Source organism: Stegostoma tigrinum, chromosome 14 (assembly GCF_030684315.1).
Source record: "Stegostoma tigrinum isolate sSteTig4 chromosome 14, sSteTig4.hap1, whole genome shotgun sequence".
In the NCBI taxonomy this organism is placed as follows: domain Eukaryota; kingdom Metazoa; phylum Chordata; class Chondrichthyes; order Orectolobiformes; family Stegostomatidae; genus Stegostoma; species Stegostoma tigrinum.
Window position 1 is genome coordinate 16,946,287 of NC_081367.1, and position 25,888 is coordinate 16,972,174.

The following is a 25,888-nucleotide window of genomic DNA, read 5'->3' on the forward strand; positions in this document are numbered from 1 at the left end:
AGTCAGCACCTTCCTCTGCAACACCTTGTCAAAGGCCCTCTGGAAAACCAAATAGATTATGGCCACTGGCTGTCCTTTGTGGCTGAGTGATTTGCACTGCTGCCTCACAACATCAAAGACCTGGGTTTGAGTCAAGCCATTGACAACTATCTGTGTGGAGTTTGCACATTTGTCCCCTGTCTGCGTGGGTTTCCTTCGGGTGCTGTAGTTTCCAACCACAATCCAAAGATGTGCAGATTCGGTGGCTAGGTCATGCTAAATTGCCCATTGTGTCCAGGGATGTGCAGGCTGGGTGGGTTAGCCACAGGTAATGCAAGGTCACAGGGATAGTATAGGGAGGTAAGACTGGGTGGGATGCTGTTCGGAGGGTGGTTGTGGTCTCGATGGACCAGATGGCCTGTTTCCACACTGTAGGGACTTTATAAACTTGCTCATTCCCTTCTCAAACTATGTTTTTAAAATGAAAGGCATTAAGTAAATATCAATGTTTCACAGCTTTGTGGTTCTAAACTCAACATTGGGTTCTGATGAATGTTAGAGATTTAGTTTTGTAGGTTTTAAACACATGGTCAGATGTAAATCCAGAGGTGACTGACCTGGAGAGGAGAACAAATGGTCTTTTCCAAAATGTATTTTGTATCTCTTGCAGGCTATTGTTGGGTAGTTCCATCACAGGCGTGAATTCAACATTATCGTGTTTAACAATAGCCGGGGAGGAAAGTGAGAAAGCAGCTGAAATATTGACCTGGAATTGAAAATCAGTGGTGAAGTGATGGTGTATTCCATTCTCATCAAATGAAGCTGTTCACAATGAACTAGCAAACTCTGTATCATGGATTTCTCTTTTCAACATTAGTTTCATCACAGCACCAGCCATGGGGAACTCTAGCATCAAGAATACTAATATCGAAGATAGTAGGAACTGCAGATTCTGGAGTCAGAGATAACACAGTGTGAAGCTGCAGGAAGACAGCAGGCCAGGCAGCATCAGAGGAACTGGAAAGTTGACGTTTCGGGTCAGGACCCTTCTTCAGTAGTGGTTGGAGTTGGGGGGTGGCGGGGAGCTCAGAAATAAATAGAGAGAAGGAGGTGGAGCTAGGGAAGGTAGGTGAGATGGTCGTAGGTAAGTGCACATAGGGAGGGGTGGTGATTAGTCAGTGATTTGGGAGGAGTAGATAGGTGGGAGAGAAGATGGATGAGTTGTGTCAGGTCAAGGAGGCAGGGATGAGACGGAGATTTGGTCATGGGATGAGGCCGGGAGTGGGGAGATTTTGAAACTGGTTAAAATCTACATTTAAGCCGTTGGGCTGTAGGCTCCTGAGACAGAATATGAGGTGCTGCTCCACCAGTTTGCGGGTGGCATCATTGTGACACTGGAGGAGGCCCAGGATGGACGTGTTGCCCATGGAGTGGGAGGGGGAGTTGAAATGGTTCATGATGGAAGGTGTTGTCGTTTGTCATGAACAGAGTGCAGATGCTCTACAAAGCGCATACTAATATCATTACCTAGGCTAAGCAGCCAATCACTTTGAAGAATTCTCCCAGACAGCAAACTGGGAAGTGACAAACAAATTTTACCATTCACTTTTAAAAATAATTTTACAGAAAGTGAAATAAAGATTGGAATACATAGATGGAATTAAGACACAAGAAGAAACATTGTAAATGTTTTTAAAAAGTACATTTTTTATTATTTTAAAAGCTAAGGATCTTTATCACGGAACGTGGAAATTTAGATATTTCACAAAAATTGTTGTTTTCTCAGGTGAGAGAGGTTGTCAGCAATAATTATGGCTTAATACTTCATTTAAAAGGCTGGTTTTTCCTTATTCAATAAGGTACAAATTTTTCTGGACGTTTTACAGCAGGAGTAATGGTATAAAATGTATAAGCTCATGTGAACTCGATCATTTCTAATTTGTTTTCCATCTACAAGGACTTCAATAGTATACTGTGGAGGAGTGGTGAATCACTGACAGTATGCTCCAGAATTCCATGTTTTACTGTACGTGAGGATGCCAGATGTGGCTGTCTATTTCTGAGGAGTAATGACAGCAAATGTTAACAGTTTGTCCCTAATTACAGCCACAAAATTCAGACCAAATTTACAAGGGCGGCATGATGGCTCAGTGGTTAGCATTGGTGCCTCATGACGCCAAGGACTCTGGTTTGATTCAAGCCTCAGGCAATTGTGTGGAGTTTGTACATTCTCCCCATGTCTGTGTGAGTGTCCTCCCAGGTGCTCCAGTTTCCTCCCACTATTCACAGATGTGCAGGTTAGGTGGATTGGCCATGCTAAATTGTCCATCACGTCCAGGATTGTGCAGGCTAGGTGGATCAGCCATGGGAAATGCAAGTGTAAGGTCGGGGGGATTTAGTGTGTATGATGCTCTTTGGATGATCAGTTTAGAATTGATGAGCTGAATGGCCTGGTTCTACTCTGTAGGGATTCTGTGACTCGACAGAGGATACTATGTTGGCTGCACCCTATTTATGTGTCAGCTAAATAAGTTACTCCTAACTGTTTTTAGTGATTTTTTTTTAAACTACCAATCAGTTTTTTCTTCGCGACATTCCCTGCGAATAATGTGCATGTACTGCTGAGCTGCAGTTCAGAACTTAATACATCGCAATGAATACAACGTACACAATAAGTGGTTCCTTTAAGATATGCACATGTGGGGATGTGTGTCAATCTTAAAGGGACCGTGCAGTACAAAGAACAGACCACAAGCAGCACCAGATAATTAACAGAAGCCTTACTTTTGACTAAAGTATATTACATATGCCAAATGGAATGTCATTTGAAGTGACTTTCTGTGGTCACAATTTCACTGCTGACATTCAGGCTGGGTTTTTGTCAGTTGTGTTGCTCGCGATATCATTACCAGAACTGTGTGCTGACTTTGCTTCCTCTCTTTTTACAGTTTCTCACAATTATTACTAAAATTTGAGAACTGGAGGCATGCAAGCAAAATGTGCGTGACTAAGCAGCAGTGGAAGTTAATCATTAGTGAAAGCTACCATCACCTGACAATGTTGCAAACACTTGCGATCAGGGTGGCACGGTGGCTCACTGATTAGCACTGCTGCCTTACGGGACCCGGGTTCGATTCCAGCCTCGGGAACTGTCTGTGTGGAATTTGCACATTCTCTCCGTGTCTGCGTGGGTTTCCTCCCACAGTCCAAAGATGTGCAGGCTAGGTAGATTGGCCATGCTAAATTGCCTGTAGTGTTCAGGGATGTGTAGCTTAGGTGGGTTATAGGTTTAGAGGGGGATAGGTCTGGGTGGGATGCTCTGAGGGTCAGGGTGGACTAGTGGGGGCAAAGGGACTGATTCCACGCTGTAGGGATTCTATGAAGAGTGCTTTTTAAAATCTGGTTCCTCATATATAGACCCATATGTAGTCTGCCTTCAACTGCTGGACTATGAAATGAGAACGTGTTCATTTTTAAATTTTACCAATGAACTGATGCTCAGTGAGGTTTCCAACAATTTCTATTGCCAACTACCAAAACTCCACCCCATTACACACTGGGCATCTCCCGCAATGATCTCCATTTCTAACTAGAACATAGAACATAGAACAGTACAGCACAGAACAGGCCCTTCAGCCCACAATGTTGTGCCGACCATTGATCCTCATGTATGCACCCTCAAATTTCTGTGACCATATACATGTCCAGCAGTCTCTTAAATGACCCCAATGACCTTGCTTCCACAACTGCTGCTGGCAACACATTCCATGCTCTCACAACTCTCTGCGTAAAGAACCTGCCTCTGACATCCCCTCTATACTTTCCACCAACCAGCTTAAAACTGTGACCCCTCGTGCCAGCCATTTCTGCCCTGGGAAATAGTCTCTGGCTATCAACTCTATCTATGCCTCTCATTATCTTGTATACCTCAATTAGGTCCCCTCTCCTCCTCCTTTTCTCCAATGAAAAGAGACCGAGCTCAGTCAACCTCTCTTCATAAGATAAGCCCTCCAGTCCAGGCAGCATCCTGGTAAACCTCCTCTGAACCCTCTCCAAAGCATCCACATCTTTCCTATAATAGGGCGCCCAGAACTGGACGCAGTATTCCAAGTGCGGTCTAACCAAAGTTTTATAGAGCTGCAACAAGATCTCACGACTCTTAAACTCAATCCCCCTGTTAATGAAAGCCAAAACACCATATGCTTTCTTAACAACCCTGTCCACTTGGGTGGCCATTTTAAGGGATCTATGTATCTGCACACCAAATCCCTCTGTTCCTCCACGCTGCCAAGAATCCTATCCTTAATCCTGTACTCAGCTTTCAAATTCGACCTTCCAAAATGCATCACCTCGCATTTATCCAGGTTGAACTCCATCTGCCACCTCTCAGCCCATCTCTGCATCCTGTCAATGTCCCGCTGCAGCCTACAACAGCCCTCTACACTGTCAACGACACCTCCGACCTTTGTGTCGTCTGCAAACTTGCTGACCCATCCTTCAATTCCCTCGTCCAAGTCATTAATAAAAATTACAAACAGTAGAGGCCCAAGGACAGAGCCCTGTGGAACTCCACTCACCACTGACTTCCAGGCAGAATATTTTCCTTCTACTACCACTCGCTGTCTTCTGTTGGCCAGCCAATTCTCTTTATGTTTTTTTTGCCAACAATACGGAATTGGTCATTGTAAAGTTTGGTCTCAACCATTACCTCCCTATCACTTTCATTCTTGTCCTCATCACCTCCTCAACATTACTTTGTTCCCTCCCTCTATAATCTGTCGTGTGATTTTTTCATGCACTGCTAATTTGATCCTGAGAATGCAACTTTGTTAAAAACTGTTTCACACTGATAAAAATTGATATCATTCAAGTATATTATAGGTACAAACCTACCACAGGCCAGTGTATGCTCAACACTCTGCAAACTTGCTGCAGACTTTATCTCTGTATCTCATCCCATCAACAGGAAATCTGAAGTTTGCATCTTGCCTTCTTAAACCACCTCTCACACTCTGTTTCTTGCACTCGTGGCTCGATAAAATTCCCCTGTCACTTAAGGATCCCGGCTCTGCTTCAACATCTTCAATTCTGAAGCACTCGTCCACATGGAACTGTCACATATTGGGGGAAATAATAAACACCATTGCACCTTCTTTACCCTTGAATTTTATTTTAAATAAAGGATAGCGTATTTGAAATAAAATATTTGTTGTTATAACGTATTTTGTCACTGGTGTGAAAATTTAGGAAATGTTTCCATGAATAACTTCTTTGTCTTCAACATGGTAATGTCTACAAAACACACATTGACCTTTGTTTAATAGCATTATATTTGATGTCAGCTCCACCTGGGATATGTCTAATCAATGGATAATATTTAGTAACCCATTAGGAGAGTTATGTAACAATGCTCCTGATCCAATGCTTTGGAATTCTGTTTAATTAAAGAATTCTGGCAACATAACCAGGACATATTCTGTAATAGCACACACAAAACATTAACAGGGTAGATATTGTGAATGAATAGTGTGCCAAGGAACTTAATGTTAGTATTTAATAACAAGACATAGCGGTTTTATGATGGAGAACAAAGGGATCAAAGTCGTCATTTGCCCATGGTAGGTCAAGGAATCTATTTCCTTCAATGGACAAATTTAGGTCACCTGCCAGTCTGCATTTCTACAGCACAACAGAGGAATCTGCTTCTGTGATAATGTTTGCTACAGCGCGTAAAACGTAACAAATAAATATATTTTAATTTCAACAGTCTCATGTTTATCAAAATTGCATTTTTAATTTGAAGCAATAGCCAAAAGGCACATCCATATCTGAAATTGCATCAGTAATACAAAAGGAGCACACTTCCCCCTTTTGATGGACTAGTTAAAGCTTAATTAGGTATATGCTGATTTTGTTTTTGCTTTCAGCTGCAGCTAGTAACTCTAACAAAATTAAGTTTGCTCATGTGTCTTATTTTGTGGTTTCTTTTCAGACAATCAAGCGTGTAAAGATTGAATCAGACTGCAAGATGCCATCCTGTATATGGTATGGATATTAAATGTTCAATTTATCATCAGTTATTGAACAATTTACCTGCTTTGAATGTTTATATAATGTGCACTTCTGTTCTGAGAGCCTTCCTTGCCTGTTTTTGCTGGCTGAGTGTTTGTATGTTTGTTTGTTTGTTTTCTAGTCAGGTTTAAACAAAATACTGTTGGCAATATATAAAAATGGAGTAAGGATAAACCTGGAAATTTATTTCAACTTAACTTACAAGGTTAGGGCAAGAGAGGGCAGTTTTAAACTAGAAAAATACGATGACCAATTGTATTGGGACTGATGATTGGAAATTGTTCCTTATACAAAGAGTGATTTAATACTCCAGTAGGATTTTTGAGCCCAGCAGTAGAGGTGAATACATTTGCATTATTTAAACAGGAATGAGCTGCTGGGGAGAGCCATAGGATCTCTCTGATTGAATGAACTAAAAGACAGTCAAATTACTTCCCTCATTCATATTAATCTTGTAATTTTGAAGATTATTTAATCAAACCTGATGAAACCAATTGTGTGAAATCACAACTTATTATATCTTGACATTAATGTGGGACTGTGTGGTAAATTATCTATTTATGATAGGTTAAATCAGATGCTACAGGCCATGCCATGAGAATTAAAGAGCAGCATTTATACTTTATTCTATTCTAGTTGAATTTTATCACCTATTTCTAAGAAGACTTCTCATTTTTGATTTTCAATATTGTTTTCTTTTTCTAACCTGATTAGTTTCTCCACCTTCACACAACAGACTATTAGGACAATGTATTGTTTCCAGGTCTCTTTCATTTCTGGTTACATTTAGTTGGTGCAGGAAAATTAGTTCACACATCTTATAAATCACTAGCTAGGCCTCCCCTGACATTTTTCTAATTCTAGGCACTACACTTTAAGAAGGAGGCTGAGGTCTTGGAGAGGCTATGGAATAGATTCACCAGAATGATATCAGAGTTATGAGACATTGGTTATGTGGAGAGAGCAACGCTTGGAATGTTATCCTTATATGGAGCAGGGATTAAAGGACAATTTTTAAATGTTCAAAGTCATTACTTTTGGTAAGGTAAATAACAAAACAACTACTTCCATCAACAGGTTATTCAATAACTGAAGGGCACCATTTTGAGATAGTTAGCTTGAAAACCAGAGAGGAGTTGAGGCTTTACAACTTATTTATGGCTCAAATGAAAATCAAATCTCAATGAAACCAGACACCTATCAGTATAAAGTGGCAGTGAACTTTCTCATGACTATCAGTTGTTATGCTCTTCATCCTTCTGCTCCTCTAAGTTGCATTGTCCTCAATCACCTGTTCCCTGAAGCAGAGCCCATCACAAGCAATTCCAGCACATATGAGGGTAAGCCTAATTCTCCTTGAAAACTATCAGTAGCAAAATCAATGCACATTACTCACTCATAGGTAGATTGCTGTATCTGATGGTAGTACAAATAAGGTTGAAGATTAAAAATGTTTTTGAAAGCTTTTTTCAAATTCAAGAGATCTCAGTAAGAAATCATCAATTGGAATGATACCTGGGCTCGTTCCAAACTTTAGATAGCCATGTGCTTAAGAGAATGACAAAAAAACTAGAAAATGCAGAATCAAGCAAGGTAGCTGTTGGATGCGGGAAATGAGAATGAATGGAGAGAAAAAGAGATTAACCCTGACAAAGACTTACGTGCCGAGTGGTCTGTAGCAATGTTGTAATTGGAATGCATTTCTATGGGGAGGGAAAATCTGACACAGGCAGTCTCTGAGTTGGAAACAGGTTCCATTCTGGAGTCTGTTTGCAAGTCAAATTGTATGCGATTCAGAAGTCAACGCAGGACAATGTAAAGCAGCTGTTCATAAGTACAGGAACTGTTCAAGTGTTGGATCTTTAAAATTACACCTCTGCGTGGTACAACATTTGTAAGTATGAGCACTTGTAAGTTGGACCTTCGTAAATTGGGGAGCTCGTGAAGTTTATTTGGAATGGCTCAGTGATATGGATTGTGTGATACTTCATTATGTTCAGAGGTGTATATGAGGTGCAGATTAGATTTTCGTAGCAGTGCAAGCTGCCCGTTGCTATCACAGAATTTTACTCCCAAAATTATATTTCTGTTATAGAGAGCTATTTTTCACTATAAATTTATTTGTCATCTTGTTTGAAAGTTATAAACATCAATTTCGCTGTGATTTATGATGTTCACAAATATCCTCAGTGGGCCAGTGGTCAACATCGATAGATTTCCAAATGCAGAATTGATAGCTGAGATTTTAATCAGATGTGCCTGAGTTTTTGAGCATGGAGGAACATCTTTTACTGAGCACCTCAAGCATGTAGCAAAATTCTATTTGGAGTTTATTTTCAGTCTTGGATAATTTTGAAAATAGCACCTCGCAGTTTCTCTCAAAGCTGGAAATGTGTGTTGATGTCTATGAAATTTATCTCCATGATATTTAGAGATACTTTCTCACTTAATTTGACAAAATAGTCATGAGGTTGTCAAATATCCTGAAGTCACAAAGAAATAAGATATAAGGCTCATACTGCAATGCCAATAGCTCTCTTTATCTCCTATTTTCATCACTACTATTTTGAGCAATGTTGCCACTCACTCCTACATTTGATTTAATGTTATTGATTAAACCATAGACATGATTTTCCCCTCCCAGGGTGTGGCATAAATTACTCTGCCCTTCTCGCCAGCTTGGTGAGATCTATTGGGGAGCTTCTTGACTTGCCACCAGTTAAGGACCCTAAGAAGTGAATGAATCATCACTGAAGGGCCCCAACTCTCACTGCCCAATTACCAGCCTTCCCAGCTAAAATTCAAAGTGGCTGGTTTGCCAAGTGGGTCCCAGTATGACCTGTCTGATTGTTTGGGACAGGCCTTCAATCTCCACAATTTGGTGCCATTTAGAGGCAGGGATTGTAGGGTTTTGAGGCTTAGTCACTTCTTTCAGTTTTTTTTAAAAATAGAGATGGGTGTCACAGTCTGGACCACCATTTATCACTCATTCCTAATTGCCCAGAGGGGATTTAAGTGTCAACCATCTTTCTGTTTATAGGCTAGATCAGCTGAGGACAGCAAATTTCCTAAAGGACATTAGTGAAGCAGAAGGGACAATCAGTAGTAGTTATATGGTCACTATTAGGGCTAGCTTTCAGATATGTATTGAATTCAAATTTCACAACTACCATGATGGCATGACCCCATAACTTTGGCCTGGGGTTCTACATTACTAATTTAATGACATTATCACTAAGCTACTGCCTCCCCTATTTAAATATTTTGTATATTATTTTGGAATATCAGGAAAGCTGACAGGCAGTTCACACCAACCAAGTTTTCACAAACTGTAATAGTCCGTTATAGTGGCAGGTGCTGCCAGACAATGCTGAGTTTGTCAAGTAATTTCTGTTTTTGCTTTGGATTTTCAGTGTCCACAGATCTTTGGTTTTGTTTTTATTTACAGTGATGTTGGTTAAGGGATAAATATTGGGCAGTATACAAGAAAAATCCTTTGCTCCTCCTTGAATAATTAATGAAACATTTTATGCCCACCTTAGAAAACAAACATGATCTTGGTTTAGATATAACACACAGTGTGGAGCTGGAGGAACACAGCAGGCCAGGCAGCATCAGAGGAGCAGGAAAGCTGACATTTTTCGGGTTGGGACCCTTCATCAGAAATGGCTTAATGTTTTATGTGGAAGGATGGTGACTCCTACAATGTGGCGCACTCTCAATAATAATCATTGTGGATTACTCAAGTTTCGGGAGTGAGCTTGAACCCATGACTTCTAGGAGCAAGCACTGAGTCAATGCAAGCTGGGAAAAGTGAAAAGCTGAGGCCTTTGGTGGTTGTCTTTTCCCTAGGATGGGAGAATTTCAAGACTAGGGGGCCTCTATAAGGTGAGAGGAGAGATTTTCACAAAGACTTGAGGGGCAGATGTTTTACACAGAGGGTGGTTCATGTGTAGAATGTATTACCTGATGAAGTGGTGGATGTGGGCATAGTTACAATGTCTAATAGACATTTGGATGAGTACATGAATAGAAAAGGTTTGGAAGGATATGGGCCAGCAGCAGGCATGTGGGACAAGTTAAGTTTAGGATTATGGTTAGTGTGGATGCATTGGACTAAAGGATTTGTTTTCGTGCTGTATGACTCTCTAACTATGACTCAGACTTGGAGCCAGAAATATACAAGCAGCATTGCTCTCTAATTGAATTCACAATTAACAATCAGCTGCAATTATCAGATTCTCTCTAAATATTTAATAACATTTATTCATATTTGAGAAAGCCTTAATTATACATTGAGAATACAAGGCGTAGAGCTGGATGAACACAGCAGGCCAGGCATCATCAGTGGAGCAAGAAAGCTGATGTTTCGGGTCTGGACCCTTCATCAGAAAATGCTTTCTTGCTCCTTTGATGCTGTCTGGCCTGCTGTGTTTGCCCAGCTCTACACTTTGTTGCTTCAGACTCCAGCATCGGCAGTTCCTATTATCTCTTAATTATCCATTATTCTTTATTGAGTCACTAAGCAGCACAAATTTTACTCCAGACTAATATGATTATTTTCAAACTCCATATGTTGTTTCAATAGGCCTCATATTCCTGACTTTCCAGGTACTTTACACAATGGCTGTAGTATGAAAGTGAGCAGCTGTTATTCCCAGATCTGTCTCAACACTACCAGATGTGCAAAAACAGCTAGTGTGACTTATCCTCCAGTTTTCCATTTACCTAGCTTGCACTTGTTACGCCCATGCTGTCTCCATCATCGTGTTACATGTTCAATCTTCAATCTTAAGCTGATATCTGTTACTGTTACTTTGACAACTCATAAGCAATTTACACTCAAATAATCAGCTCCTCTTCAATCCAACTAGATCCAGTTTATGTACAGATTGCCTTTGGCCTTAAGTCTAGAAAGCTGAGCATGTATAACAAGGCATGTATTCAACAAAATCCCTCGTGCAAGATGTAGAAATTACCGTGTAGGATATAACAATAGAAGTCCTTCACTAAAAACAGGTCATTTCCTGCTCCTCTGATGCTGCTTGGGCTGCTGTGTTCGCTCAGCTCTTGTTACCTTGTTACCTCATTGCAAAGCATGGTCTGTAGCAGACTTCAGCAGATGGTTGATATTCCATTCAGATGGTGCAAAGATAATTTCAAGTCGTGCTCATGTTTTCAAGGTGAACCTTTGTGAATAATGGTTAATGAGAAATCCAATGCCTCGCTCTAAATATCTCACAGGAACTTAGAAACAGGAATGTACCATTTAGCTATTTGAACCTATATCACCAGTGAATGAAATCATATCTGCTCTCTGACCTAGCTTCACATGAACCTCTTTGTCCCATTCCTTTAAACAGCTTTGGATTATGAAAATGTTATTGATCTTGGGTTTAAAATTTGCAATTGATTGGTTGGTTAAAATTTGCAATTCATCTTGTATCAAATATTCTTTATGGAAGAGACTTTCGAACTTTCACCTTTTTATTTGTTGAAGTGTTTCCTAACTTCACTTCTGAAAGATCACTCCTTAGTACATTTGTGAATGTATTCTGCTTGAAGGCACGGACTGGAGTTGTATCTATTAAATATTATTTAAAATAAATAATATATAATGTCATACTGCAAGGAGGCCATTTGGTCCCGATTGCCTGTTCTAGCTGCTTGAAAGAGCTGTCTCATTCATCATTCAGAAGAGATGTGAAGTAAGCTTTTGATCTTGTATTTGTCAATAATTACCACCTCTGTAGTTCCAACTCCCCTGCTTTTTGCCTAAAGTCCTGCAAAATAGTCATTTTCAGCTATTTATTCAATTCTCTTTCAAGGAATGTGTTGAATTTGCTTCTACCACCACTTCCAGAAATGAATTCCAGATCAAGAAAAAAAAATTGCACTGGCCTGCATTTTCAAGTGACAAAAACACGTCATTTATACGTTTGGAATATGAAGGCTAGAACATTTCTCAGTGCTGATTGGGAGTTATTATGGTAACAACACGTACTGAGACCTGCTGAAGCATTAGCAATGCTCAACATAGTTACAGTCATTAGAGCCATTATTACGGCACAGAAGAAGACCATTTCACCTGTTGGGTCTATACTGACCCTTTTCAGAGTGATTGAGTCAGTCCCATTCCCTCATTGTATTTTTGAAAGCACTATCAGTATGTCAGGAACTGTTTCCCATCGGATATTGCAAGTAATACACAGTCTAGTGTTTACAGATTGGGGAATGAGTCTAGGGGGGATTCTCTGAGGGTCGGTGTAGACTTCTTAAGCCGAAGGGCCTGTTTCCACACTGTAGAGATTCTGTGAAATTCTGCGAAATAATTACAAGTATAAAATAGTAACTATTTACATTCTTTAAATATCTCTGATTTATTCTTATTGGACTTCTAGCAGTTGTCTGTATATCCAAACAGATCCACATCTTCCAACAATACAAAATATATTACCGAAATGATGTAAAGCAACAACAAAATCTCTACAGTGTAAGTCAGATTTGATTTTCAGTTTAAATGACCAAGATGCATTGATGCTATTAATCGTGCACACCACATACAACACAAATTATTTTTGATCAGTCTACATTTGACATTTAGTAAGTGATTAGCAAGTTGGTGTCTAATATTGAATTTGTTTCTCAATTGGTGACTAATTAACAATAAGCATCAGATTAACATCTAATTGTGCATTCATTTGTGCCACATTAGTGCATATGTCACCACATTGGTTTGTTGATTGGTGCATACATACTTGACAGACTTCTGGTTTGTTGATATTTCCTTAAGTACAATGATTAAAACCAGACATGGCAATACAATCAAAACTTCAAATGTGAATTTGTTGTGGTTCCAACTTCTGATTTTGTTCAGTGTTTATTATTTATATTGGCATTATACAACAGGATAGTCCCCATTGAAATTAATTCTGTTTTGCAAACGTTGCTGACCATCAGTTTTTCTTCTGGTATGGAAGCTGTACCAGTTGGATTTTACCCAGACAGGAAGGTCTACAGCTTGAGGCCGAATCTGGACCCAGTCTATTTCTGCACCTCTTGGAGAGACCAGAAGTTGGCTCATGTGTGTTACTGGGGCTTTTGGGTGGATTTGTGGTTGGGGGGGGTTTGTTCACTTGGGGTGGAGGAGCTAGTATAGTTTTGTTTTATTCTTTCAAGGGATGTGACAGTGACAGAAAAGCCCACATTAGCTGTCCATCTCCACCTAGCCTCAAGAAGGTGGTGGTGAGCTGCCCTTCTTCAACCATTGCAGTCCATCTGAGAGCAGCCCATTACCCCGACCCTAAACACTCATCCACTTTGATGGTGTTCAAGGAATTTTGCCTGTCGTCCTGACTTAGGGCCGGTATTTAAAATGGGCAGCAGATATCTTGCTCACTGGAAGGAGCACAGTTTTATTGAGGGCCTCCCCCACAGAAGTGAAGCAAAGTGCCCATCAGATGGCCAGAATCAGAATTTTGTCAGGGGCTAGGACCCAAAGGCAGAAATTTCATCCCCAAGAGCTGCATAATAATCAGCAGTATTGTCTGCAGTGAACTAGAAGCAGTGGTTGCTATCAGTAATGTTGTTAGGACACCAACATGGAATTGTTCCTGGATCCCTGGACGCCAGTAAGAGAAGCAGGATAGAGGTTTTGTGCAGTCGTGGTAGAGAGTGGCCAAAGGCAAGGACAGGAAAGTGGCTTTCCCTGAGACCCTAAAATATAGGAGCAAAGCAGGCCATTCAGCCCATTGAATCTGTGCCACCATTCAAAGAAATCAGGGCTTTCAGTGCCATGTTCCCAATGCCTAGTTATTCGATTAGGATCAAATGTGTCTGCGAAAATTGTAGCCCACCTCTGCAAGCCTTGGGCAAATCTGACTGGTTGACTGAACAACCTTCAGGAGGCACAGGAAAGCAGCACAAATCCCACTAAATCACAGAGCCGCCATTAAACTGCGGTGGGCTCAGGAATATTTGGTATCAAGTGAAATCATGAATGATCCTGACTATGGTCCCACCGTGAACAGTTGAGATCTTTTGCATTAACTTTTCCTGCCTTGGCCGAAATGTTCTGAGCTCACTGACCACGTTTCCTGCCACGATGAGCTATATTAAACTGCTTCCTGAGTGTGCAGAGAGTGTATGTAATCCAAATGGTGTCTATCAGTAGCAACCCTCCCCCAAAACCATCACAGACATTGTAACAAACTGTGGTAAATCACTGATAACAAAGTGTGGAGCTGGATGAACACAGCAGGCCAAGCAGCATCTCAGGAGCACAAAAACTGACGTTTCGGGCCTAGACCCTTCATATGGTAAATCACTACAGCGTTGGGCCACCATTTTCGCGTGGGGAAAGTAAGGAAATTGTGTTTTTTTTTGTTTTGCTTACTCAAGCCTTCTGAGTTCTGTCAGCCTCTTGACAACATGTCTCCTTTATCACTAATGATGGAAGAAAACTCACCCGGTTGATAAAAGGCCTAAACTACAATTTGCCACAATGTTGGGATGAGGTGAAAACAACAGACAAAAATTTGATGTTGGAAATCTAACCTGTGCCAAGATTTTTTTGTGTGCTTTAATCATTTGCTGATCTCATCTCATACTTCATGAGTTTGGATAATTTGAATCTGATTGCATTGATTTTAGTTTCAATTCCTAGGTGTTCTGGCCGTCATCAGCCTTGCCAGCCAACTCCTGCATGTTAGAACATCAAAGTCCAGACCCATTTCTGCGCCACTATCAGCATGAGGGAAAGAAATTAGCTTTTCATCTCTATGCCAAGGCTGCAAGGAGTCTGTTTTACAAGCTGTATCTTGTTTTGTTAATAAAGTGTAACCTTACCACAGGCATTCGCATTTGCCAAAATCTATGAGGTTTGCGTCATTGCCTAGAATTGCTTGCAAATGTCCAATCAAGGTAATCTCTGTCAATTGCTTCGACATTCGTCGTATTTTTAGCAGATACGACAGCTGTTTGATAAGAATTTTAACATGAATATCAATTCTTTCTTATGACTTGTGGCAGGCCAACCCCATTCCTTTTTTGTTTCTTAAGTACAAACCATGATTTTAAATGTCCTTGCTCTTTTTTACTGTTACAGACTCTTATAACTCATCATTCTCGTACAAATAATTAAACATGTCCTCATGCACACACATTGTATGCAAATGTACATGATTCATGAATACATACACACATTGCATTATAAACACAATCTGGTAACTATTGAATAAAGGATCAAAAGCATATTTATAATGAGAGAGAGCAGTGTACACCTCTCTGAGTAGTCAGTTTAACAGCAGTTGTTATATGGAAATAACGTTATTAACATATGCAGTAAGTTTTACGCACCTATAATCTAGTGTGAGTAAAGCATTGATGGAAATGGCTGTATAGACAAATGTACAAAACTCACCTATGCCTTCAAATATAAAAAGCATAATTTTCTCATCGAGAATAATTTGTGCAGTAAATCATGAGTAGCATCAAAGCAGCATATGTTGTTACCTTATTACAGTAATGTCAAGGAAACATCTCGGGACCAGTCAGGCTGCGAATCCCTCTGATTATCTTGATTTCCTCTGGATCTACCTTCCTCTTGGCAAGAGTAGAATCTTTCCATAGTGCTGATGTGAACCTCTGTAACATTATAATGCAGTGCATGGAAGCCCAAGCCTAACTTGCCACTACTGTACTCATGGCAATTACCAGAGAAAGCAATATCAAGATTCATCTCATTCAGTTTTTACCACCCTGGTTTTCACCAGTTGCGATGATGATTTGTTGACTAATAATAGTAATCAATTGCTTATCCACAGCATATGGCCATAGAGCTGTGAAGCATGGAAACCGACCCTTTGGTCCAATTCATCCATGCCGACCAGTTATCCTAAATTAAATCTAGTCCCGTTTGCCAGGATTTGGCCCAAGTCCATGTAAAGCTTACTTATTCATATACCCATCCAGATACCTCTTACAAGTTGTAATTATACCCGCTTCTTCCACTTCCACTGGCAGCTCATTCCATACACACACCACCATTTGTGTGAAAATGTTGCCCTTTAGGTCCCTTTAATATCTTTCCCCTCTCACCTTAAACCTATGCCCTCTAGTTTTGGACTCCGCTATTCTGCAGAAAAAACCTTGGCTACTCACCCTATCTATGCCCCTCATGATTTTATAAACCTCTGTAAGGTCACCTCTCAGCCTCTGACGCTCGAGGGATAACAGCACCAGCCTATTCGTCTTCGCCCTATGGCTCAATCCCTCCAACCTGGCAACATTCTTGTAAATCTTTTCTGAATCCATTCTAGTTTCACAACATCCTTCCCATAGCAGGGAGAACGGATTGTTGGTGGTTTGAAACCACCAAAGGATGAAGGGCTTTGTAACTTTGGCACCCATTTCTGTAGCGCAGTAAGTCGTTGCATTCAGCTGTACAGCAGAGCCAAGCATGACATGAGGAAAACTTGAATGCTAGAAAGCTACAGGAGTAAGTTTATCGAATTCACCAGATGGGGTGATGTGTGTGGGTGACTTAATTAGGCTTGATGCGAAATTCCAGTATTCTGATGGCAGGCTGCGATGCAGCAATATAGTAACTGATGTGTTTGTAGCATTGAAACTAATGCAGGTTATATGAGTGGTTCATATCTGTAATACATTTGTATGCTGTGAGTACTAATTAGGCTCAAACAACTTTTAATACAGTCCTATCTTCAAGATAAAGTCAGTGTGTATTAGAATATAATGGCACCTGACTCATATTTGTTTAAAGGAAGCATCCTCCAGTTGGGTTTATGTTCTTCTGTGTAAGTCAAGCAGTTTTCCCTGTTAAAGTCTACAGCACAAGTGAAGAAAGCAAGAGAATTAGCTCTTTTGTAGAAATTTTGGACTGGCAAGGACGAGTCACTGGTACAGGAGTTTTGGTGTGGAGCCAGAGCGTGGAAGAGAGAAGTCCAAATGGCCTGATGTCCTAGATTTGGGGTAGAGGGGAATGTTAGTGTGGTCAGTCGGTAAAGGTAAGGATATGATGAACCTAGGGGGCAGTGTCAGCACTGCCCAAATGGGTGTTCATCTTCAAATATTGACTGACCGAGATCGTACGCAGCTTTGTGTTCATCTACGACATTACAATTACCCCCTCTGTCACAAAAACAAGTTGTTTCTTTAACAATAAAGGCAATGTCCTTAACTCCTCTGAAACCATTAATGCAAGCCAATTATGAGGCGTGCCAGTACATTTAGAGCATGCTAAATAAGTTAGTTTCAATAAGTAATGATGACACACAGAGGAATAAGGTGAAACTAATGCAATGTAAATTTTTACAAGTGAAATTTTAAAACTCCATTCTGCCTTAGTGCACTTAAGTCTTATGGGGATAGCAATAGAATTGGACAGGAAAGTTGTGGCCATTTTGCTGTTTGAACTGGGAACTCTTTCATTGGTCACTCATCAATGCAGAATTGTCAGCTGATAACTAAATCAAATATATTTTGCATGCACATCACTGATAATAGAATTTTAATTTATTCATGTGGGAAAAGGCAAAAAAGAGAGAAAACAGAAGTGTCAGACAATTCCAGTTATATTGGGTATCGCCAGCCTCGATGTCTGCAGCGCACATCACTTTTCCTCTAGGGATATGAATAAATAAATTAAACTTTAAATATAACTGGAGATGGACCCTAAAGATCCTCTCCCTAGTTGCAAAAACACATATGATAGCCACTGTAAATGTAACCATGTTGGTCTATTAGGAAACAAGTACTCTGATATGGTTACAAAGTAGTCATTGCAGGATATTTTTACCAGTGTGGAAAACCTCCAGAGTAATTCACTTAACTTAGAGCAGTAAAGCGCAGCAACAGGCCCTTTAGCCCTCTGTCCTGACCACGATGTAATCCTAAATTAATCCACCTGCCTGCATATGGTCTATATCCCAATACTCTCTGCCAGTTCATGTGTCTGTCTAAATGTCCCTTAAGTGTTGCTGTCGTATCTGCTTCTGCCAACCCCCAGGCAGCATGTCCCATGTACCGATTGCCCTCTGCATATTCTTTGAACTTTCCTCCTCTCCCCTTAGACCTCTGCCACCTAATATTTGACATTCTCCAATATGGGGAAAATGACTCCAATATCCAGCCTTTCCATGTCCCTCGTAATTTTATAGGCTTCTATCTAGTTGTCCTGCAGCCTCTGACAGTCTAGCAAAAGCAATCAAGTTTTCCCCACCTATGCTTATACTTAATACACTCCAATCCTGGTAAACCCCTTTTGCACCCTCTCTAAAGTCTTCACATCCTTCCTCACGAGTGGTGACCAGTAACATATACAATGTTCTAAAATGAAACATAACTAAAGTTTTACTGCATTATAACTTGCCCAGTTTTATGCTCAATGGCCTGACTAATGAAGGTAAACATGGAGTACGTTTTGTTTACCACCTCATCCACTTGTGTTGGCACTATCAGGGAACTATGGACTTGCACCCCAAGATCCCTCTGTATACCAATGCTCCTAACAGTCCTGCCATTTACTGTACACTTTCCTCTTGTATCTGATCTCCCAAAATGTATCATCTCATACTTGTCCATATTAAACTTGATCTGCCATTTCTCCACCCAACTTTCCAACTGATCTGTTTCCTGCAGTATCCTTTGACCACATTCCTCACTATCCAAAACTCCACCAATTTTTATGTTGTCTGCTAACCTACTAATCAAACCACCTGTATTTTTATCCAAAACTCATGTATAGACATAACAAACACTAGAGGTCATAGCATTTCTTCAAACCTAGATGGTTGCGGATACTCTATCATTGAATATACTGAAAGCTGACTTGGTCTGTCAGGGAGTCAAAGGATTTGGAAACGGGTGGTCAGCACAGTTGGAGGTGAGGATAATCCGTGATCATTTTGAGTGATGGAGCAGTCTCAATAAGGTGTGTAGCCATCTCCTGTGTCTGTTCTTAGGTCCTACTCGATCTCTTGTTTGTATTTCTAATATGATGTTCTAAATTCTATATTCAAAGCAAGTACCATGTGGTCTTTATGCTACATTTAACTCTCAGTTAATGGGCCCAATGGACCATACACTTACTGAAGCACTACCAAATGCATTCAATCCTATTGGAGTTGAGATCTTCAGATTTATTATTGTTCTACCCTGTTACTTAAAAACACATTTATTTCAAATTGTATTTTAGTCAAATTACTATCTTCAGAGAAAAGTATGCAAATCTCAACCTTTGCACATATACTGGTGTCCTAGAGCTTTGAGCAATTGGAAAGCTACAGCATTGCTCCTTGTCAGGAAACATCAGTTGTCCAGCAGGACTACCTTTGGATTAAAGCTCTCTTCTGTTTGCCTTTGACTATTCTGTGGGCATAATAATCAAATTCTACCTTTTGAACATGTTAAACAAGCAGTTATGGAGATAAAGTCAACAGCAGAAATAATCCAACCCTGTCACACGAGTGAGATGTCCTTGATGGTGAAGAAACAATTGTCTAAATGAAGGGGAATATATTCAAGCATATCTGACAAAGCTATTCTATTTGCAAGTTCATGCCAGTCCTTACAGAGCTAGAACCAATTCTATTATGTAGGTCCAGTTCTAAGCAATCTGCTTTACTGAACCCATTGCATATTCCACTAAATTCCACTAAACTTTACAGCCAAATTGTAAACCTTGTTCTCTCTTCAGTTATCCCAGGAGAAAAGCTGGATGCAGATTTGGCTCCAGACGCTGTTCCATTTGCCCGCCACAGATATCCCTTTCTGACAAGCCATAATCATGGAGCACTATAGGACACTCAATAAAGTGCATGTTTCACTGATTAGTATGTCTGAAAGTTAAATTCAGAACAAATGCCACATTGAATACTGTTTGGACATCATATTGTAAATAATATGTAACCTCAATATCTGTATGTTATTGGACTTAACTAAAACTGAATTGTTCAATAGTTTTTAATGCAACATTGAGATTATTTTCCACAATCTTTCCCTTACAGCATTTTGCCTTAATTTGTCAACTTTCAGCAGCAACATTCCCCCACAAAAATCTTTACCTGTGGAAAAACAAGAAGAGCACAATTGGACCAGTCAGTATTTCCCTGGGGCTGCTTCTTTGCATGTGTTTGCAATGAAAAGAAAGATGATCAGGGTCCTCAAAAATAGAGCCAAAAATGCAGAAAATGCTGAAAATGCTCAGCAGTTCTAGTAGAATCCGTGGGGGAGAGTAACAGTTAATGTTTTTGACCAATGACCTTCAATCACGCCAGTTTTGACAGGAGGCATCTCAATGTGAACGGTTTCTCTTTCTACATTTGCGATTGAGAGATCCTTGCAATTTTTCTTTATATTTCAGCTTGCCTGCATCCACTGCATTTTGCTTTTGTACAGAGCTGCAGAGGCAGTTTCAGTTATATTACAATTAAAAATGCTTTTGTTGTTATTGCGCAACTGTTTCAGAAATGTTTTTGTTAACCTTATAAGGTTAACTCCAGAATAAGTTTGGATGTGTCAAGCAGATGAGAAATGAGTCACTATTTGCCACGTATTTTCCCATATTAGTCCCAAAGCATGCAGGTTCATTTAATCTGCTGTAATTTGTCTGGGTCCATTCTCAACAAAGTGATAGTAGTTTAGTACACTGAGACATCGTTGTGCTTGTGTATCATTTGTGTGGCTGTCATGTTTCATTAAAAGCAGCTCTGACTTCATTAAACAACAACATTTACATTTCTCTTGACTGTGAATGGGAGATTATTGATAGGTTAAAGAGGATTAAGGAGTGTGTGGAAGTAAGGGAGGTAGGACGAGTTAAGACACAGACCAAAAATGATCAAATTGATTGGCAGAATGTTTTTGAGCAATTCAATGTCCTACTCCATTGATTCTTTCACCCATCTATAGACATTGTTTTGCTCGATTAAACCCGTTCTTGGAAATCACTGTTCTTGCCTTGGGTCACCAGTCATTTATGTTACAGAAGGAGGTCATTTGGCAGTTCACATTCATACTGACTGCCCATTGTGCAATCCAGTCATCCCACTCCGACATTTGACACTCACCAAGTTGATTTTTTTTGTGTCCATTCTTTTTTCTTTTGAACTCCTTAGTTGTTTCTGCTTCTGCCAAACTTATGCATAATTAGTTCCAGAATTTAAAAAGCACTCTTCATAGAATCCCTATAGTGTGGAAGCGGACTATTCAGCCCGTTGAGTCCACACCAACCCTCCACAGCGCATCCCACCCAGACCCAACCCCCATGCTACATTTCCCACGGCTAAACCACCTAACGTGCATGTCTTTGGACTGTGGGAGGAAACCAGAGCACCTGTAGGAAACCCACGCAGACGCAGGGAGAATGTGCAAACGTCACACAGACAGTCATGCAAAGGTGGAATCAAGCCTGGGTCCCTGTGGCAGCAGTGCTAACCACTGAGCCACCGTGCCACTGTGTTAGCATATATACAAGATTGGTTAGCTAACAGGAAGCAGAGAATAAGGATAACTTTGTGACTTTTAGGCTGACAAGCAGTAACCAATTCTGGGGCCTCAACTATTTACGATCAACATCAAAGACTGAGATGTAGGGGTAGACTGCAAGGCAGCTAAATTTGTTGATGACATGACAACAGATAAGAAAGTAAATTCTCCAGAGGATGTTAGGTGTCCATGAAGACATTTAGATAGATGAGGTGAGTGGTAAAAAACTTGGCAAGTACAGTGTAATTTGGTAAAATATGAACTTGCCCACTTTGGCATGAGGAATAGAACAGCAGTTTAAACGAAGAGAGTTTGCAGAACTTTACAGTGCAGAGAGACACGGATGTGCTGTTACATGAATCACAAGAGTTAGTAAGCAGATGCAGCAAGTGTCTGAGAAGACGAATGTTGACATTTCTTGCAAGATGAATAAAGTACAAAGGTGGAAACACGTTGCTACAAGGCCTTAGCTGGATTCCTGGGATGAAGGGATTTGCTTATGAGAAAAGATTCAGCAAGTTGAGCTTATGTACTTTGGATTTAAAAAGAATGAGAGTTGAACTTAAAGAAACATAAGATCCTGAGGGGACTTGACAAGATGGTTGCAGAGAAACTGATTCCTGCGTGAGGTTATGGAGGGATCAGGTGAAAAGTTAGAGGTTTCCTGTGCATGACTGTGATAAGGACTTTTTTCTTCCAGAGGGTCATTATTCTGTGAAATTCTCTACAAGAAAATAAACCATTTTGCGTGCAAGTGTTTAGTCATGAAGAAGATGGAAACGCCTGTCAGGAGAATTGCTCCTACAGAGATGTCAAATGATGTGATATCAAATGACAACTAATGGCTCAGTACAATTCATTTTACACAAAACTAAATTGATTCCAATTATTTGTATTATTTGTTCTAAAGGTCTTGCTATTACTTCCACAGTAACTGATTCTAACAATGTCCCTAGGGGCAGCATGGTAGCTCAGTGGTTAGCATTGTTGCCTCTCAGCACCGGGGATGATTCCACCCTTGGGCGACTGTCTATTTGGAGTTTGCACATGCTCACCAGGGATGCACAAGCTAGGTGGATTGGCCATTTGAAATGCACCGTCACAGGAATAGGGTAGAGGTGTTGGTTTGGGTGCGATGCTCTTAAGAGGTCGGTGTGGACTCGATGGGCTAAATGCCGTGCTTCCACACTGCAGGGATTCTATCATTCTATGACAATTGAAACCATTCAAAATGCACCCTAGAACAGGTTGGTAACTTCACTCCAAAAGGAAGAAAAGTGATTTATAACTATTGCAGTGAATCGCCAGAAAGAGAGCATCAAATGAATATGAAGTGCCAAATCAACATTGTACCTTTTGCGACATTCGAAGCTTTGCAGATCTTTGTAAAGTTACGGCTTGAGGATCTGTGATAGAACAGGGACCCATACCCTTGAACACGTCAGGAATGATTTACTGTTCTGCACAGCACATTGACTGAAGGACAGTGTAGGTGGAATAGGTCTAACTGCAGCATTGCAAAAGAAACTTGATTTCAAAGTCACACAACAAAAAGATTTCCATGCCAGACACTGCAAATGCAACTAAAAGGAAGAGGTATCTACCGGTAACAGGAGGAATCGGCGGAGTCGGCTGAGATAATTTTGGAATGGAACCGTGGAGCTCGGTATTTTAAGCAGCAGATGTTGGAGGGAAATCTGAAACCTGTGTGCGTACCATCACAAATCATTAAAGTTTGAAAAATTGTTGGCAGATTCTTATACGGTTCAGAGCAGAATGAGCTATGGCAAGATATGTGGCAGAATTGAATGAGAAGTCCTATCTAAATGTTGGGAGCACATTGCATGTGAAAAGATGCAGTGTTGTGGGAAGTTATCACTTCAGGGGGACTTTTGGGCAGCTAACTCACCTCATTAATATTAAGCTTTCTGCCTTATCAATCTCACCAAACATGCTAGATGTTGAGAAAACTCAACATGGAAACCAGAACAGAGATAATGGGAACTGTAGATGCTGGAGAATGCGAGATAACAAAATGTGGCGCTGGATGAACTCAGCAGGCCAAGCAGCATCTTAGGAGCACAAAAGCTGACGCCCACCTTCGATCCTCCTCCCCCTCTCTCCCTATTTATTTCAGAACTGTCTCCCCATCCCGCTTTTCTGATGAAGGGTCTAGGCCCAAATCATCAGCTTTTGTGCTCCTAAGATGCTGCTTGACCTTCTGTGTTCATCCAGCTCCACACTTTGTTATCTCGGATTCTCTAACATTTGCAGTTCCCATTATCTCGGATGCAATTTTAACCTCACTGCGAAGCCTCTTCCAGGGATGCCTAACCTGAAGAAGTTACCCTCCTCCCTCCGGACAAACCTCAGGGGATCTCTCTCCCACTGCTACTCTCTTGTCTCCTCTATCCACCTTCGATCCACCTCCCCCTCTCTCCCTATTTATTTCAGAACCCTGTCCCCGTCCCCCTTTTCTGATGAAGGGTCTAGGCCCAAAGCGTCAGCCTTTGTGCTCCTAAGGTGCTGTGCTCATCCAACTCCACACTTTGTTATCATGGAAACCAGAACAGCTGGGCAGGCAGTACATGGAATGAAAACAGTGGACGTCCTTTGCAGGCCTGGGAAAGACAAACTCTGAGCTCGGGTAGGGCTGACTAATGAGAGAATTTGTTGTTACATGTGCATAGAATGAAAAGCAGTAGAGGTCCTTTGCAGGTCCTAATGAAGGGTGTAAACCCGAAACACCGACTCTCCTGCTCCTCGTTGCCTGACCAACTGTGTTCCTCCAGCACCACACTGTATTGAACCAGAGCAGCTACCTGGTGACTTCAGCTCACTATTTGCTCCAAAAAACTCTCATATTGGACAGCAGGCACCAACATGTCAGGGCATGCTTCATGGGCAGCAGCCACATGCATTCAAAATCCATGGACATTGGTAATGATATGCTAGCCTGTAAGAACCCTCATGGCAAATCTCCAGTCCTCCTGCAGGATGCTCCTATACTTCTTTACTACACTGGCAATTCCCATTGTGATGCTGTGATGAGAATACTGTGTACACACACCCGGCTCACGGACTGAATCAGGCAGCATCTGCGGAATCTCCAGTTACTGATTTAGGTTCAGAACAAGCAAACCCTCTCTGGATGCTCACAACCCTGCCTTCCCTTTTTGCAATTTGCTCCCTCAGCTGTGAATATGAGGCTTATTTTTCTGCATCATGCCTTGGAAATTAGCACAGCCACGAAGCCAAGAAACATGTCATGTTTGCCAGCTGTGCTGTCAGGTCTCAGGAGGATCGCTTATGGCCAGGAGGTCCCAGCACTGTAAACTAAGGACAGCCTCCAATACTAATCCAGAAACTTGGAAATACAGTCAGCTACTCAGGGCAGTCAGAGTCCTTATCACATAAAGGACCAGGAACCCAAAGTCAGGCAGGGCATCGCCCATCTTGACATCTTGACTCATTCTGCCCTATTGGGGTATTATTCAAATTTTCTTACTATTAACATCATTCTTTTCCTCCTGGTATGAGAGGCAGGTATTGTGGGCGATAAATATGTGCATAAATGTGCCATGTTCAAACATGGCACAGCAAGTTTCTCACTAATCCTGACAAGCTGAAAGCTAAGGGGACTATTGCTTGTTGAATACCACAAGTTGACGGCCCAATTCATTTTATCAGTATTCAGATTCCCTCTTTGCCAATCTTGCCAAACAAGCTAGGAATTGAGAAAGCTGAACACAGAAAAGGGAGTAGGTGGCTGTTGAATTCAGCTCTCCCTTTGCTCAGAAGGACCTCTATGTTGGACACTAGCACCAACATCTTGGGGAACATTTCATGTTTACTGTTATTTTTGTTGCAGATGTGGAAGCATCCCAAATGAGTGAGTAGACAGCTCAAAGTACATGCGGGGTTAGTGTTGACGGGAGTTGTGGTGCCTGAGAGTGAGGGAGGGAGGGAAGATGTTACAGGCATAATGAGAATGGTAGAGCATGAGCCTTGGTGGGAAATAGACACAGCAGCAGAGATAGTGTAAAGCACTGGAGGGAAGATAGTGGCACTAATGCCTGCACAGTGGAGAAGCTCATTCGCTCTTTGTAGAAATGTAGAACATTTCTACATTTCTGGGCATTTTTCCAGATGACATCTCAACCCAGGTGGTCACCTCAACCCAGGCTGTCATAGCATCCACTGCTGGTCATGGGGAACAGAACATCCTGCCTCTGTATTATTCCATCCAGCAGGACCTCCAGGAATCTGCCCACACAGCAGGGTGCCATTTTTCCTTGACTACCAGATCCAGGGTAAATGTCAGGCATTG

The 25,888-nt window shown here is 41.0% G+C and overlaps 1 protein-coding gene across 4 annotated transcripts in view; it reads left to right on the forward strand.

Annotated features, from left to right (window-relative positions):
• ppp2r3a (protein phosphatase 2, regulatory subunit B'', alpha) overlaps positions 1–25,888 on the forward strand; it is a 307,995-nt gene that overhangs the window by 82,518 nt on the left and 199,589 nt on the right. For all 4 annotated transcript variants that reach the window (XM_048542153.2, XM_048542157.2, XM_048542154.2 and 1 more), the window contains one exon: positions 5,972–6,024. Coding sequence is in view for 2 of the 4 variants with exons in the window: in XM_048542157.2 (XP_048398114.1) it covers positions 6,022–6,024 (3 nt within the window). In the remaining 2 variants the exon portion in view is untranslated. The remainder of the gene's footprint in view (positions 1–5,971; positions 6,025–25,888) is intronic.